The sequence below is a fragment of the Triticum dicoccoides genome, chromosome 7A, assembly GCF_002162155.2.
Source record: "Triticum dicoccoides isolate Atlit2015 ecotype Zavitan chromosome 7A, WEW_v2.0, whole genome shotgun sequence".
Lineage (NCBI taxonomy): Eukaryota > Viridiplantae > Streptophyta > Magnoliopsida > Poales > Poaceae > Triticum > Triticum dicoccoides.
The window spans coordinates 11,195,264-11,213,003 of record NC_041392.1 but is presented as its reverse complement, the minus strand read 5'-3'; the positions used below and the strand labels follow the sequence as shown (position 1 = coordinate 11,213,003).

Below are 17,740 nucleotides of genomic sequence, written 5' to 3'. Positions count from 1 at the left end.
CCTCCAACAGCAGTTGGGTGTTTCCGGCGGCCTTTTCCGGCCGCAGAGGGGCAGTTTAGCGGCGGGGACACGCCCACCGGGCGCAAGGTGTTCGGCGATTTGCCTGCCTCGGCGATGGACTCGGATGACGAGGAAGCGCTCGCCGCGCTGCTGGAGGAGGAAGCCGAGGCCGACGTCCAGGAAGAAGAGCATCTCATGGTGCTCGTCGCCCTCGCCCAGCTGCTGGCGAGCAATGAAAAGCCGTGGCAAGGTGGCTCGGCGCCGGGGCGGGTGAAAGCAAAGAACCGGCATCGTCTCGAAGGCTACTGCATGCTCTACTCCGACTACTTCGCCGATGCTCCACTTCACGGCGAGAAAACATTTTGGTGCCGTTATCGGATGAGCCGAAAGCTCTTCCTCAGGATTGTGAATTCCATCCGGGAGTTCGACAACTACTTCAAGTGCAAGATGGATTGCACCGGAGCCCTTGGATTCACCTCCATCCAGAAGTGAACGACAGCGATGAGGATGCTTGCATACGGAGCTCCCGGTGATTCACTTGACGACTATGGGCGCATGGCCGAGTCCACCAGCATAGAGTGTTTCTACAAGTTCTGTCGGGCAGTGGTGGCAGTGTTTGGACCGCAATACTTGAGAACACCCAATGCGGAAGACACTGCTCGGATCCTAGCACAGAATGCAGCAAGAGGATTTCCTGGGATGCTTGGAAGCATTGACTGCATGCATTGGAAATGGAAGAATTGCCCATTTGCTTGGCAGGGGATGTACAAAGGCGCCAAAGGCGGTTGCAGTGTGGTACTTGAGGCGGTGGCCACACATGACCTCTGGATTTGTCACTCCTTCTTTGGTATGCCAAGAACTCACAATGACATCAACGTGCTGCAGTGTTCTTTTGTCTTTGCCAAGCTTGTTGAAGGTCATTCTTCTCTGGTGAACTTCGAGATTAATGGGCGGCACTACAACAAGGGGTACTATCTAGCTAATGGCATCTATCCGAGATGGTCGACATTTGTGAAGACGATCTCAAACCCTGTGCCAGGAGGCAAGAACGCCTGGTTTGCGAAGGTTCAGGAGGCTTGCAGGAAGGATGTCGAGCGGGTATTTAGTGTGCTCCAATCTCGATTTGCTGTTGTTCGATACCCTGCTCAGACATGGTCGAAAGATCAAACGTGGGATATTATGACTTGCTGTGTCATCTTGCACAACCTGATCATCGAGAGCGAGCAAGAAGACCCAGTGTTTGACACTGAACCATACTACAGGCAGGGTCCTCTAGCCGAAGTTGATCACTAGCTACCGGCAACCTGGACTGCCTATCTCAGTATGCGTCAGGAGATCCGAGACCCACAGATGCATCATCAACTGCAGCAATATCTGATAGAGCATCTATGGAGGCTCAAGGGCGACGCCGGGCGCGACGTGTGATGAAATATGAGTTTTTATTTGTTGAACTATATAATTTGTATTGAACTATTTGTTGTTGTACTATTTTGTTGAAGTATTTGATATTTCTGTGATGAAATATGTGATAAAAAATTATGTGCATAATTAAACGGCGAACAACGGCGAACCATGCCAAATATGGGCCTATTGTCGCCCATATGGACCCTTTATTCGCCGAAATGGGGCTGAAAAGTGGGCCAATATCGGCGCCTGGGGGTGACGACTGGGCGCGAAACCGTCCCCAACACCGATTGTATCGCCGGCTCGCCCCCTTTTTTTTGAAGCTAAACGCCCTCCAGCTCTTTATTCATTAGGCGCCAGCATGTCTAACTGCAAACAATCAGTCAGCCACCCAGGGATTGTATCATACATAATCATAGAAACAGAAAGTTGTAACGAATGCCTAGCTAGACGGTGTGCCACCATATTAGACTGGCGGCCTGCAAACCGTAGCTCGAATCCCTGGAAAAAAGAAGATAGATTCTTCATCTCCATGATCAAGTGAAAACATGACGACTTCTGAGGTAGCTCCCACAACCGCTGGATCTCTTGACAATCTGTTTCCAAGACTACTTTCTGCACGCCCATATCTAGCGCCATATTGATCACATCTCTGCATGCAAGTACCTCAATGAATAATGGATCAAGAACCCCGTCATATCTTGTACCTCCCGCTCTAACAAAAACTCCATTATGATCTCGAGCAATAAAGCCTGCTCCTCCACGCATTTGCCCTATATCCGTCGCACCATCTGCATTGAGTTTTATCCATCCCTCATCCGGTGGTAGCCACCTCGGACGGGCAGTAATTTTGGACTTCTGCCTCTCAGGTATCTCAAGCGTCCTGATAATCTCTTCAATGATCATCATTGATTTGATCGGCTGGTACACCAACTCCCCATGAGTATAGTTGTTCCTGGAGTGCCACACAGCCCACATCATGGTGATCATAATAGCTGCCACTTCCTTTTTGTAAAACCGATGATCTAAAAGATCTCGAGCCCAAGTCTCAGGGTGTAGTCTTGGTATATCTAGACCAAAAAATCGTTCTGCTGACTCCCAAAAACGTCTTGCATGTTCACATTCCATTAACGAGTGAAACAGCGTTTCATTATCATGTCCACACATCGGGCAGTGAGGTAGCTGCTTAATATGCCGCCTTTGAAGCTCCCCATAGGACGGCAAAAAATTCTTTAGCACGCGCCACCAAAACACCTGGATTTTGGGGAGCACGTTGATTTTCCACAATGCCTTCCAAATGGCCGTATCACCTGATGAGTCTCCATCTCATGCCTATACGCCAATCTGACCGTGAAAAGGCCTGATTTCTCCCTGGCCCATGCCCACACATCTGCACCTCCTACCCGCGGTCTTGCCATGGCAAGAATAGCTACCGCGTCGGGTGCATAGAAGATGCTCCGAATCAACTCCGTATTCCATTGATTTGTCGTCGGATCTAACAGGTCCGACACCAGCTGAACTGAATTTGGCTCAAGTGCTCCCATCGGTTTCATGGATATTGTCCCGTCTATCCAATGATCATGCCACACCTCGGTGGTCTCTCCATTACCAATTCTCCGGATAAGTCCCTTCTTTAGCATCTCTCTTCCTTGTATAATTGCTTTCCATGTCTTGGATGCACTAGTTGGACAGCCTGCCGTTAAAAACTCCTCATTAGGGAAGTATCGTGCTTTAAGCACACGCGCACACAGGCTGGTTGGATTCTCAAGTATTCTCCATGCTTGCTTTATTAGAGGGCGATTTTTATGCGTTCTGCGGAGCGAACGGCTGGAGATGCTCTAAAGACCAGGAACGAAATGAAGCTCTCACAAAGCTCAGAGACTCATGCCCGTCCGATCAGATTTCTTCCGCGATACTATCCATCCAATCTCGGGTTTGGATCATCCGGGACGTTGGATCTTTTGCCGGTCGTTATGGGCGGCGAGATGAATTTTTAATTGCATTCCTTGGTAATATCCATGCCCCCACAAGGGGCAGTTTGGTCATGCACGCGCCACGGCCCAGGAGATGGGTACCGATAAATAGATATAGATAGACCGTTTCGGCGATTATCCTCGCTTCCCTCCTCTCCCCTAACCCTAACCCTAGCCCTTCTTCTACGCCTCTACCGTCCTTATGGACGCCACCCCTCCCCTCTACCTCCTCCCCGCCTGCCGGTTGCGCTGCTGCTTTCCCGTCGAGCTCGTGCGTCAGATTTGGAAGGACGGGTAGCTCCCGTCGTCCATGTAGTTGCCTCCTCCGCCTGGGAGGCCATGGACAGAGGGAGCCATCTCCGTCGTCTCCCCCAGGGACGGAGCCAGAAAATTGAGATGGGGGGGCAAGAACCAAAAGCTTCAAAATCATAGGATATATTTGCCGTAAAAGAATCATAGGATATATTAAAATATACCATAGTAATTAGTAAATAATAGGATTTAGGACATCTAGATAGTAAAAATATGTCTGTTGTTCAATAGTATGAATAAATTACATTTCTATCAATTTGAATTCTGCTTTACGAGCACCAGTATCGAAGATATCAATTATTTCTTCAGAGCTAAACTTGGCTGCAAGTTCCTTCTCAATGTAAACTAGCGTGCAATGACAAAGAAAATCATCTCCCATTTTGCTTCGAAGCCGCGTCTTGACTAGTTTCATTGCAGAAAAGGCTCGCTCTGCTGTTGCAGTTGAAACCGAAAGAGTTATCACCAATCGTAACAGCCTCTCAACCATTGGATAGTCAGAAGACTTGCCAGTCTTAACTATCCCTTTTGTTAGATCAGCAAGTGATTTGCAGTTCTTGATCTCTGGATGGTTGAATGTATCAAGCTGGAAATGTGGTAGCTCGCACTCCAACCGATCTCTTTCTTGACTAGAAAAATCTGCAGGATAGAATTTCTCCACTAGTCTGCATATCTTTGACTTGCTGAAGGCATCATGCCTCGGGTCCAATGATGAACAAAGATCTAGAAGCTCAGTAACATGAGAACTAAATCGATCATTCAACTCTATCACTTGTTGATCTATTGCAACATTAAACACATCTACTTTGTAATGATGGATAACTGTGGTGTTGTCATGTTTATTTCGAGATTTCGTCACATCAACATACCTAAAATTAATATATATTGAAAAATAAGAATTAGTTGCATGATCATTGATGAGAAGTATGTAAGTGGCTAAATCTCTACATTGTAATTTATATAATCATAAAGAGATAGGAAAAGATACGTACTTTTGATCCATGTCCGGGATGTCAATCTCATGTTTCACACAAAAGGATTTCACATCTTCAAAAAGGTTGTCCCATCCATCTTCTCTTAGTTCACCAAGCAACACCTTTGTGTTAGAAACACAATCTAATGCATTTGCAATGTCCAAAGATTTATGTTGAAGTTTGAGACACAAGACATCTGTGATTTTCATGATTCTTTCCATTAAGTGTAGAATGAACACAAAATCAAATGTCAGTAGGATTTTCAAGGCACCTCCGGCATCACCTCTTGAGTTCCTTGTAGCTGAACGATCAGCTGCTACACTTCTTAGCACTGTAACAGTTGCGGCAAACATCTTTAACAAACTTTTGATAGATTTGTAGTGGGAACTCCATCTCGTGTCTCCGGCCCTTTGTAAAGAACCTATTTGATTGGCCCCTCTTCCTGTGTCAAGCTCTCCCAATTCAATCTCACTAGCAATTTCAGCAGCCTGATTTTCTAACAGTTCATCATTCCGTTTGGGAGATGCACTAACTGTATTTACAATGAAATTTGCATGCTGAAAAAAATTATGGACCTCATGTACCTCCCTTGAAGCAGCAACAAGAGCCAATTGGAGTTGATGTGCAAGACAATGGATATAGTATGCATAAGGGCACTCTTTGAGAATTAGAGCTTTCAGCCCATTCCACTCCCCCCTCATGTTGCTTGCCCCGTCATATCCCTGGCCTCTAATATCTTGCACATTCAACCCATTATCAACTAGGACGGCAATAATTGTGTTCTTGAGAGTCAAAGCACTAGTGTCTCTAACATGAACAAGATCAAGAAAATGTTCTCTTATCACCCCTTCTATGTTTGCAAATCGAAGAACTACTGCCATCTGCTCTTTTTTAGACTCGTCTCTACATTCATCAACCAAGATAGAGAATTTGCTATTACCAAGTTCTTCTTTAATTGAGGTTTTCACTTTTCCAGCAAATATGCTAGCAATTTCCTTTTGAATAGTTGCTGAGGTGTACTTTGCATTTCTTGGAGCATTCTGTACAACTTCATGTACATCCTTGTTATAAGACGCCAAAAGCTTAATCATTTCCTTGAAATTACCTTGGTTCTTGGAATCCTCAGACTCATCATTTCCTCTGAAGGGACATGCTTGAAACATTAGCCACCTGATGCAATCAACATAGAATAATTATTAGATGTCCAGTATAAAGAAATTCTAAATGTTCAAAATTAAATACTTCTTACTTACCTCATGGCATCAATGGAAGTCTTTAGCCTTAGTCTGGCATCAAGAACCCGCTTCTTAGTTTGCTTTTTCATCACCTCATCAACATGATTAAGTCTGTTTCTCAAGTTTTCATAACACCGAACTGCAAAATTGTGAGCCGAGCTGGGAGTAGTGCCCATATGCTTGAGGAAAGCACATTCTTTTCCATTGTTAACTTTCTTCCACTTATCAAATCCGCTCACTGTGAATGTATCTGAACCACACTTCCCAATTGGCTTCTTTGAGAAGAGAAAACAAGGCAAACAATAGGCACAATTTTTTAGAGGTGAATACTCCAACCACCAATGATTCGTGAACCAATCACTTTGGAATCGCCTACGGCCAGCCCCTGTCCCAGTAAATTCATACTCATCTGGCTTTAAGATTGGTTGATAAGCCCCTTTAGATATATAAAAGCGCCTAGCAGCATCATGCTCATCGGGAGGAAGTTGCCAAATTTGAAGACGTCGCCCGGGCTCTCGGTCATAACTTGTGGTTATAATTGTATCTTCTTCCGTAGCTTCTGGCACGGAAACATCATGATCAATTTGGGCATCACCATCAGTACAATTTGGGTGATTCTGTTCGCTAGGTTGAACGTTGTCGTTGTCTACAGTAGTATCATGTTCTGATGGCCGAGAGCTTGAACCAACGGGTTTGAAAAAGTTCTGAATTGATTCTCTCTTTCTCTTCATGTCTACACAAGCACAAACAATTGAAAATTTTATATTGATGATTAAGGGCTGCAATTTGGATGATTATACTTCTACAATTGTTAAAGGCATGAACTACCTTTTCCCCTTGTGCTGCTGCCGCTTATCCTGCCCGGGCCAGCATGCCCGTCGTCCGCCGTCGTTCTGTCCAGGACTCTGGCCTCCGGGCTGCCGGCAACGTGTCCGTGGATCGGCGCCTGTCCGAGCGTTGCGGCGTCCCCTTCCTATCATGGCTTCTCGACGGGCGTTGGCGGCGCGCCGGCGACCTGGCGTCCCTGAGCGCTGGAGGCAGTCCCCAGAGATCCAATCGCTAATTTTTTGGAGACGAAGAGTCGAACGAACTGACGACGTGCGCAGCGTGCTAGCGTTGTCTTTGCCTCTTTGGGGCCTGTCAATCTAGTGTGTCGTGGTGTGCAGGGCCTGCTCGGCTTAGTTTTTTTGCTTTTAGCCTGTAAATGTTCAATGGGCTGCACTGGTTACATGGGCTATACGCCTATACAAAAAGGCCGATGGGGAATAGGGGGGGCGAAGCAGGCTGCAGGGAAGCACACAGGTAAAAAAAGTAGCGCTAATCTCTCCCGTTTCAAGGGACTGCGCGATCGTTGGGGGGGGTCTCGCCCCCCCTCGTCCCCCCCTAAATCCGTCCCTGGTCTCCCCTACTCTCGTTGCTGCTGTCTCCTGCTCCTCCTCTGTCCATGCGTCCCCAAGAAGCAAGGTGTGCTGTTGCTCCTCCCTACCAATTGCTCCGTACACTGCTTGATGTTGCTATTGCTCTCCTCCCTCCACGGCAACGGATGTGCTGCTGCTGTTGTAGATTGAAATTCGTATGCTTCTGCTTCTGCTACTGCTGTTGTAGATTGAAAGTTGTATGCTGCTGCTGCTGTAAATTTGATTATTTGTAGCTTTGTGTGCCGCCCGCCGCTGCAGCTGTAAATTTGATTATGTGTAGCTTTGTGTGCCGCCCGCCGCTGCAGCTGTAAATTTGATTATGTGTAGCTTTGTATGCCACCGCTGCTGCTGTATGCTTAATGCCTGTATGTTTTGTGTGCTGCTGCCGTTGTTGAATATGTGTTTCTAATTTTAAGATTGGTTCCCATCAAGTCAAAGATTCTACATCAGATGGTTATGTTTTTCGTTGCTGTTTTTTCTTTGTTCAGTGTGCACATATAAAACATAAAATAAGATCTCCATCTAATATTGATATATGTTCCTTTACTTGTCCTATGTTGGTTTTAGTCGCTTGTTTTCTGGTTACTAATCTATTACCACATGTCTGTTTGTTTTGCACTAATCCTATGTGTCTAATCTCTCGCCATTGACTTATTAAGCCCATAATTTGGATTTGTACTAATAATTCTGTCTAAGCCACCGCCACGGGATTGAACTCATGAGGCTGTAAGGATCTTGCAATTTACTGTTTTATTTAAGAGTGATTTCTTTCTTATTTTTTCTTTTAATCTTTCTTATTATCATTTTTTTTCATGGCTGTAGCACACAATGGCAAGTGACTGCAATTATGAAAGATGGTACGAGGAGATTCTTTGTCATGGTCTTATTATTGTGATATGTAAGCTGATTCTTGCACTCAAACCATGAAAAAGTTGTTTCTTTCAGTTGTTTGCTTCGACTCACCAAGACATACTAATTCTTCCTCAGTGAAGTAGAGAGTGATTAGACTCTGAGATAAGATCTTATTCCATGCTCATTTTTGGACCAGCTGGGTTTTCTGAACTGTCTACTGTTTTTGAGCCCATCACATGTATGCATTGCACGGAACAAAAATGAGGTTCATAATGTTTCCGGTACACTTATTGACCTTTTGCTATACAGATGTGTTCAGCCAGTGAGTATAATGGTGAAGTCAAGACGTCTCGTAATTTTGGTCATCAGAATTATAATAGATTTGTTACTGTATCATTTCAGTTTTCTTCTATTAGAATAAGGCTATGCCTAAATTGAGAGTTGTTCATACTTCGCGACAATGGATTTAGCTACTGGTTAAATACTTTGGTATAAGCAGAGGTCTGCATGGCATAGTTATTTTATTTATATTATTGTAGACAAAAGGCACTAATTCGCTTTATTATACTATTTGTCACTTTCTCTCTATTATATCATCTCTCACACCTTTCTACATATTTTTCAGTGACGTGTTAAATCTGTCATGATCTTGCACTATATATTCTTATTTTAGCGCTAGAGATACTGTTTTAGCTGATATTCCTCTCAAACTTCTTCCATCCTCCTCCACTCTGGATATGGTAGATGCTTATTAATTTCCTCACATGATTGTAACATGTGTAAAGCTATTAAGACGGCATGATTAATGCACTGTTCTTAAGTACTTCCCTACCGATATTAAGCTGGCAGTTTCATCTTTTCGCTTTACCTTTGGCCTCGTAGGTGTAATCTTGATCAATAAAAACTGTGAGTATAGTAATATAATTTCAAATTTGTGAGCTTGTTTTTTTACTAGCAAATGATATGTACAAATAAATGTAGAGATAATTTCAAATGATTTCTTTCCAAGTAAATTTCAATCTCTATAAATCATCATGTACAAATAATAACTAAAGTATATAGCATATTAAACAATATTCATAGGATCTAAAGATGAATTGGTTCTCTTTATGAACTAGTGCATAAATATTCCTTAGAAAGGATAAATAAATAGTCATCAATTAATTAAGGTCTTCTGTTCCAAAAGAAACCAAATTACAGTGCCTATCCATTGAGAAATGAATGTAGGCATTTCGCAAGTGCCTCCACAATGCATTCAAAACTTATATTTGGTCCTTGCACCAAGCTGCTTTGGTTGAAATTTGTGAGACACATTATTTCCACTCAAAATATAATCCGCTAATAACCCAATGGCTATTTTAGTTTCTACACATCATTTTTATTTTCTTTTGTGTAGCCAAGACTTATCTTGGATTCTTGGTCTTAAATAGGTGCAATTACTTTTGTGTACTTATTAATTGTTATTGATTTGCGAATTTTCTTGTCCTTCTGAATTTTTTTTTTGTTTTCTCGATTCCTGTTAGTGAAGTGCATGGCTTGCACTTTCTGCGCCTCATGAGAAAAGCTTGGTGAAAGTACACAGTGAATGGTTTTTAGCGCTAACAACTCAGAGCCAATTATCGAGGAGCTAGCCAGTCCAGCACAGAAAGAACATTCAGAAACATTGGAAAATGCTGTTGAAGATTATGATCCATATACTGAGCATTTAACCCAGTATCTGGATCATAATCTTCAATATCATTTTCCAAAGTGTTTGAATGTTCTTCCTGTGCTGGACTTACTGGCTCCTCGATAATTGGGTTAGAGTTGTTAGTGTGAAAATCCTTTTCCTGTGTACTTTCCTCAAGCCACAAATCAGATAGTAGAATTTAGAGTGGGCATGCTACCACTCACTTCATCAAAAGGAATCGGGAAAACAGAGGAAAATTCAGAAGATCAAGAATTTTACAAATCAATAAGTACACAAAAATAGGAGTTCCAAGTTAAGACCAAGAATCCAAGATAAGTTTTAGCTGCACAAAAGAAAGAAAAATGATGTTTATCAAAACTAATAGAACCAACTAGTTAGAAATAAGTTGTATTCTGAGTGAAACTAATATTTGTCTCACAAATCTCAATCAACATAAGGCAGTTTGGTGCAAGGATCGAATATAAGTTGTGAATGTCTTGCTTAATGCCTACATTCGCTTCTCATTGGACAAGCATTGCAATTTGGTTTGCTTTTGGTATAGAACACCTGCATTGATAATGGGAAAATATTTAGTTACCCATTTGACAGAATATTTACCTACTAGTATTATATTATTATCTAAAAGAAGAATAATTCTTTTGAACATCTATAGGTTACTCAACTGACCTTATATTCAACATCGCGTCATTCATCGTCCCAATTCATTCATGTATAAGATGCACTCCTGTAGAAAGTTGTACTAAATCGATGACACTTATTTTGGGACGGAGGGAGTTCCTACTACAAATGTTAACGCTATATGTACTGCAGAAGTCATATCTAACAAATGCTCATTCCCACCACACCAATTTTGATGACTCCCCCAGTGTGCTGCTTGATCTCCTCGCATTAGAAACAGATTACAGAGCTAAAATCATTTTTCTTTGGTGGTTGGGAAGGCTGCAGTGTAGGAGCATCTGCTCTTCTTAAAGCCACAGCCGAAATCCGGAAGAAGTGATCCTGACACGAGAGAGCAGTTTGGCAAAATTATCCATGTAGATTGTTTTCAGTGGAAAAGTAGAAGAGCCGTGCAGAGGGCAATCGCGGAGGAGTTAAACCTTTGCCATTTAATGCCCGTGTTTCATAAGCAAGATGAGGACGATGATTTTCGAGGGATAGACGTCAACTCCATAGTAGAGATACCAAGCATCGCAGGTGAGATCAATGCTTCTCTAGGAAATGAAAGATTTCTGAAGATTTTTCATTATGGAGAAGAAGACATTGATCTGGCAGGGTGTGGCATTCCTAATCGTGAATTTGGACCCTATGCTTCCGGAAAACTGTTATGGAGCGGTTATGGAGGGTTTCAGGTCTTAAGAGAGAAAAGAGAAATTAATCTTCTTGTTTCAGAACAATTATTTTGAATTACTGGTTCGAGAAAGATGTGAGTCAACTACTGTATCGTTCATTGCACCAAGAAGCTGCCGACGTGGTTGGTTACGCCATCATGGATGACGTCAACCCAGCAATAGTTATTTGGATTGCTTCAAGAAGACCCTCCTGAGGGTCTCTGTTCTAAAGTATGATTCATTTGGCATGGGTTGCATTATGTCAATAGATAGATTGAGCAAACTATATCTAGTGTCATTAAATCTCATAAATTGATGCTTTCCATTTCCATTCCTTGTTTCCTAGGTAATCTGGAGCATGGAAAGGGAACAGTCTATCTCTGTTACAATCAAGTTGTGATTTCATCACGGCTCTCTGGAGTCTGGAGTGTTTGTTTCCCATTTTCAGTGTCTGTTTTGGCAGTGAAGTGTGTTTGTTGCAAGCTCCATCTGCGGTATGGTGAGGGTGTTGCCACGTACTTGCGCATGGAGGATATAAATGGTGTGCTTTCTTCAACAGGATACATATATACCTGATGTGGGTGTGCTTGATTGGATTGGATTGGTGTGTGATTGTCAAGCGGGCACTGGATTGCTTTTTTGGTTTATAACTCCAGCTTGGTGTGCTGTTCACAGTTGATCAAGCTGGTTGGTTCTTAATAAAATGGTTGTGTATGCCGGGCTGTGCATCAACCCAGATTTGTAAATCCTGCGTGGTGAGCGTATGATGAACAATATATAAACCAAGCTTACTTTGTATTCGGTTGATGGAACATGAAATGTTATTACTATATCATGACTGTTAATTATATGGAAATCTGCAATTGTACTGATGAGTTGCGTGGATAATTTTGCTGTGCTGCCATTCGGATTTTCGTAGTAGTAGTGTTTCTAAAAAAGATAGTAGTAGTAGTAGTGATACTCTTCATGCTGCCGGCTGCCTGTCATTTCGGGTGACCAGTGACTAGAATCTTCTTCTAATAGGTCTCACTCAGATGATGAACTGTTGAAGATTGAGTCATTTCCCAACACAAAGTTCAGTCTTGTTCTCTTTCCTGTTGAAGATTGTTTGGATTTTGAAGAACAAATAGTTCCGCAACCAGCACATTCAGCTTGGTTTATCATACATTCTTCCTGGGCCTCCTCTTTTAGTCCGAACTTTCTGCGCAAAAGAGAAACATTCAGTCGAATATAGTTCAGATTTGGTTCATGAATCGAGCCTTTCTTTTGGCCGGCTGCGTGTCAGTTTTTGAACAGATGTTTTGGACTTGGATTCTGCACCTCTGCTCAAAAGATCGTTTGGTCTGCCCTTTCTTGGGATGAAAATTGCTCAGACTGAAAAAAAAGCGAATGATTCGGACAGAAGCACATTCATCTGATCCAGCTTTCTCAAAAATATAAGTGAATATCCTCTTGGAACGGTTGCTGAATACCATCGTGTAGCACCGTGTCACACTCACAGCTCACGAGTCAGAGACCGCAAAATTAAACCGATGATGATACAGCGAATTCCCACCTACTATATACAGATATATCCTGAAGCTAAGAGAACAGTCAATGAAGACTCAACAGAAAGGTTTTCTGTTTGAACTTTAGCAGCAGACGACATAGAACAACACTGAGGAAGGCGATAGCTATTGCTGCTTTTGGGCAGGCTCCGCGGTCCAGTAAGTTTTGACGGCCACAAGGATCTTCTCAGGGTTGAACGGCCCGGATTCATGATCCATGATCTGGCTCTTCCATCTCATGCCATTGGTGATGGCTTGTATCTTCACTAACATCTCCACGGTGTCCCTGAAGATCACCGTCCCTTCAGGCCGCAGAATCCGGTCCATCTCCAGGAGAATGTATGTTATGTCACACCTGTAACCATTGTAAAAAATTTGTTCAACATTACAGTTTGATCATTAGTGTCTCCACTTGCTTAATCTGAACTTCCTTATAACAACCAAAACACAAGCATGAAATTGGAGCAGAAAAGGAATACATGACGACAGAACTCAAACAATCGGTTATTTGCATTACCTATCCTGATAAAAGCTGAACACTTTATCAGCATGGATGAGGTCATACGTCCTGGGATACGTCGAGAAAGCCTCACACCAGTCATGGAATGTCCCGATGAACCCCCGCTCGTAGATAACACCGAGGGCATCAGGAGCAGAACCTGAAGGCACCACATTCATCACCCAGAGTGGATACTCCATCAGCGCAGCAGCAAAACCCCCCATCCCCGCATCCATGTCCATCACGTTCCTGTATCGCCCCTTGGTCAGTGGCGGGATCAGTTTCTTGTAGTGGTCCGCTCGCTCTGCCCACAACTTCTTGTCCTCTTCGAACTTCTCAGGGGTGATGCCTGAAACTGAACCTCGGTTTATTCTCGGCGGAACTGCGGATGCTCTTTCTGGCCATTTCTCGAGGGCTCCGCCAGCAGCTTCTTCCTCGGTTTGCACTTCCGGCAGAGGAGATATGCATGTCTCCATCTTCTTGTACCTATGTGGTCACACAGTCAGTTTGTGTTTTTCTGATCAGGAAAATAACAGAGAATGCATTGTGATGGCCTTGAGGTCTAAGCATTTATGACTGTACTAGTGTGCTGCTAGGTTGCTACAATGTCGAGTTATTGTACGATTGTAAGTGAACTGAGCCATAAGCCAGAGAAAATATTGTATAATGTTTCCAAAACTGACACAAGAGATAAACTCATACTTAGTTTCACTTAAGAAGACACCATTCAGAATGATGTTAGTGAAACCTGATAAACTACTTTCTTTTTCAAAGAATAGGAAATAGGAAATTCAAGCTATGATTTATAGCATGAGGTTCATACAAGGATAATCTTGCTAAACAAACCAGGCTATATATTTCAGAACAGCCAGAAATAGAGGTTTTTTCGGAACTACAGACAATGAGGTACTGCAAGCGTACAAAAAGTACAATACTCAGAGAAAGCATAACAGAAATCTTACCAAGCAGTGTCCACATCACTGCTGTTGCAGAACTGCGGAGTTTCGTCGGCATTCCGATTATTAGCACACTCCATATGGTTGATAGGTTTCTGCCATACGGCAAGGTCATCTTTCTCTACCACCTTCTTCCAGCAGAGGCGCTTTGCTAGGTCCTCAATCTCATCTTGCTCTTGCTTCAGGTCTTCCTCTGTTCTTTGCCACCCCTTGTAGTGCTTCTTCCAACGGATTGGAGGCCCAGAGAGGATCCAGTAGCCTCCTGGTCTTAGAACTCTGTCTACTTCAACCAGATATAAACCGTCTGTTGACAAGAATGATAAAACATAAGCTCTACTTATACATTCATTGAACATGTGTCCAGTGCAATGTAACTAAAAATCTGAAACAATGTCATGAAAAACATACCGAGCTTGTTCCATGGGATCAAACATCTAGAGCAGTGCGCCATGTCAAATGCTCTAGCAGGATATGGGATTCTATCGGTTGCCATTACTCCAATCATAGCCGGCACTCCCCTCTCTAACGCAAACTGTACCTGTGCCTCGTGCGAATCCCTTGGTGCAAATGACATGGTGATGATGCCCCTCTTCAGAAGAAAAGCACCCCAACTTGCCACCTGAAAAACAGCCAGAATGCTTCCATCCTAAGACCCTAAAACCTTCAGAGATAAGAAACAATATCATACAAATTTGTCAAGCAAGCTCACCCCACATCCAGTATCAAGTGCAGTTCTGATGTTGCCGTCAGTTAACGGTATGAGGGCATCGATATCATCGATATAAGCATCAGCACCATGCGGGAACATCGTGCCACCACCAGGGAACCTAAACCTGTCCCCCTCAACCTGAATCCAATTCTGCACGGCCTTCTCGATACTCAGCTCCCGGTGAGGGATGTTATCATACCACGCATAATCCCGACTCTGCGGCCACGTGAAGGGGTTCTTATACTTCGGGGGCGCAGGGATCAGGCACCGGAACAATTTTTCTTTTGTGGGGCAGTGCCTCTCCCTGTACTGCATCATCGCCTTTGGAAACTTCCTCGCCGTCCTCGGGTCATGGCAAGGGGTGTACTCGCTGTACTTGAGCTGACACGGCGGGATCATCTCCGTCGCCAGCAACGACTCGTTGAAGGCCACCCGGTGGTGGGCCTGGAAATCGAGACGGGCGCCCGAGGATGTCACCGAGGCGACGCTGGGGGCGCCTGACGCATTGCTGGGGGCACGCGAGGCAGCTTCGTCGCACTGCGTCTTGGCGTACACAGGCCTGGGGGCGTCCTTTATGGCGGACGAGGTGCCTTGCCAGGCACCAAGGATGTACGCCGTGGCGCACAGGCCGACCACGCCGATTGCCAGCGTCACGCGCATCCTCTGGAACTCCAGGTGGCGCATCCCGCCCTGTTACTGCCACCTGCAAAAAGGTGCAGTTCAGCACATATGGATGGAGCAGTAGTGCTAACACATGGCAGAGGGTTAAAGTAATTTCGCTGTGTGATTGCAGAAAAGAAGAGATGGAGGTGATCGACAACTCTGAAACATTTACCAGGATGGAATTTTTGCAACTGAATTCAGTACATGATTGTGGATTCAGAGAAGGCAAAGTGGAATGTGACAGCAGGTAGCTGTGAATGGATAATGGGGGTCAGAAGAAGCTCTCCCTCCCCCCTCCCTGATCCTGATTAAACAAGAATGGCAGCTGCAGAAAGTGTAGAGAGCACTTGCTGCTGCTAATGAGTACCCATCATCCTTACCTGACACTACTTCCCGACAGAAGAGAAACACAATGATGTGCAGCAAAGTGCACATGTATGGGCCTTTCCAGCCAAACGAACCAAGCAAAGAACCTGCAAAAAAGAAAAGAAAAAAGTAGCAGAACCTCATCACTGATTTTGGGAGTCGGGACCCAAAATCCGCTCATGAATTTTCAGTTAATCGTCCCATTGCCCGCGGGAACCAACTCAGGGAGAGGGGAAAAAGAATCTATCTTTTGGGCGTGCAAAAATCCTTCCTTTTTTCAATCAGGGGGAGGGAATGGAGATGAAATCACTACCTACGACAATCTATCCAACAAGAAAGATGAGGATTGGGTTCCCTGAAATCCCTATCCTAAGCTCGGCGGCCTGCCTCGGACGAACAGGAGGAGAGTGCGAGTGAGCCAGTGTGGAATAAGGTTACCTTACCTCTTCCCCTGAAGCGGCGCTTTCCCCTGGGTGCAGGTGCAGCAGTGTCGCCGGACGGACGGACGAGGCGAGGAGGCAATCCGGCAGCGGCGACCGCCTGCGGCCGAGAGGGCGGCGGCGGCGGCGGCGAAGAATTGGATTGGTTGGAGAAGAAAGGGGGGAACCAAATCTAGTAAAACCATGTGTTCAGGCTAGTTATAGTTTTTTTTTAGGGGTAGGCTAGTTATAGTTAATTTCTTTCTGGCGTTTGCTTCGCTGTTACCCTGACCATTCGCGAGCCCGGCCCACACCCCGTATGGCCCGTGAGCCAGCCAGTCAATCTTGCTTCCCAGAGCCTTCTACCATTTTGCATTTTTCTTTTGCTGTTGAGATTTGGGCCTTCTTACACCGAAATCAGTAATTAAAGAGTACTCGTTACTAAGAACACTCCAGCTTTCCTGGTCGTGACAAGTGACGCACATGCAGCAGGTTATTTGTCGCAATTTGAGAGTTTTTTTCGTAGATCCGTTTATTCAAAACGTTTTATCTCTTAAACCGTGCATCCAAATCTCGAACCGTTTTCATAGTTGGATTCCGAGATCTTTCAAACCAGATTCCATGTTGATAAGTTTTGACGAACTTTCTTTATTAAAACAAGAGAAAAAATCGGACAAAAGCACGGGTATTTTCCCTTTTCGAAAGAGGCACGCCCATGCCTCTCGTGAAAGCAAAACCGTGACTCTCGTGGATAAAAAAAACAGAAAACATGATTTTTTTCCGTTTCCGAGAGGCACGGCCGTGACTCTCGCGAAAGCACAACCGTGCCTCTCGCGGAAGCAAAATCGTGACTATCACGAAAAAAACACAGAGAATGCGTTTTTTTCCTTTCCGAGATACACGGCTGTGACTCTCGCGAAAGCACACCGTACCTCTTGCGAAAGCAAAACCGTGACCCCCGCGAAAGAAAAAAATAGAGAACGCGTTTTTTCTTTCCGAGATGCACGGCCGTGACTCCCGTGAAAGCACAACCGTGCCTCTCGCGGAAGCAAAACCGTGACTCTCGCGAAAGAAAAAAAACAATAAACACATTTTGTTTTTTCCTTTCCGATAGGTACGACCGTGACTCTCGTGAAAGTACAACCGTACCTCTCACGGAAGCAAAACCGTGACTCTCACGGAAGAAAAAAACGGAGAATGTGTTTTTTTTCCTTTATGAGAAACACGGCCGTGACTCTCGCGAAAGCACAACCGTGCCTCTTGCGGAAGCAAAACCGTGACTCTCGTGAAAGACAAAAAAATAAAGAACGCATTTTTTTCCTTTCCGAGATGCACGGCCGTGACTCTCGCGAAACCACAACCGTGCCTCTCGCGGAAGCAAAACCGTGTCTCTCACGA

General features: G+C 44.3%; 1 protein-coding gene across 5 annotated transcripts; it reads right to left on the bottom strand.

The window, feature by feature from the left end:
- Nucleotides 1–12,584: 12,584 nt before the first annotated feature.
- LOC119329872 (probable methyltransferase PMT17) lies at nucleotides 12,585–16,543 on the bottom strand. 5 transcript variants are annotated; one of them, XM_037602968.1, is made up of 7 exons: nucleotides 16,362–16,543; nucleotides 15,938–16,030; nucleotides 14,895–15,597; nucleotides 14,594–14,804; nucleotides 14,192–14,489; nucleotides 13,248–13,715; nucleotides 12,585–13,085 (listed from the first exon to the last, which is right to left on the bottom strand). In XM_037602968.1, exons 3-7 carry the CDS (start codon nucleotides 15,576–15,578, stop codon nucleotides 12,857–12,859), a joined length of 1,890 nt encoding a protein of 629 aa, XP_037458865.1. In that variant the 5' UTR covers nucleotides 15,579–15,597; nucleotides 15,938–16,030; nucleotides 16,362–16,543; the 3' UTR covers nucleotides 12,585–12,856. The 5 variants fall into 5 exon arrangements, with proteins under 5 accessions (XP_037458865.1, XP_037458863.1, XP_037458866.1 ...); XM_037602966.1 differs by having other exon boundaries at nucleotides 16,367–16,543; XM_037602969.1 differs by lacking the exon at nucleotides 15,938–16,030.
- Between the last annotated feature and the right edge of the window lie 1,197 nt (nucleotides 16,544–17,740).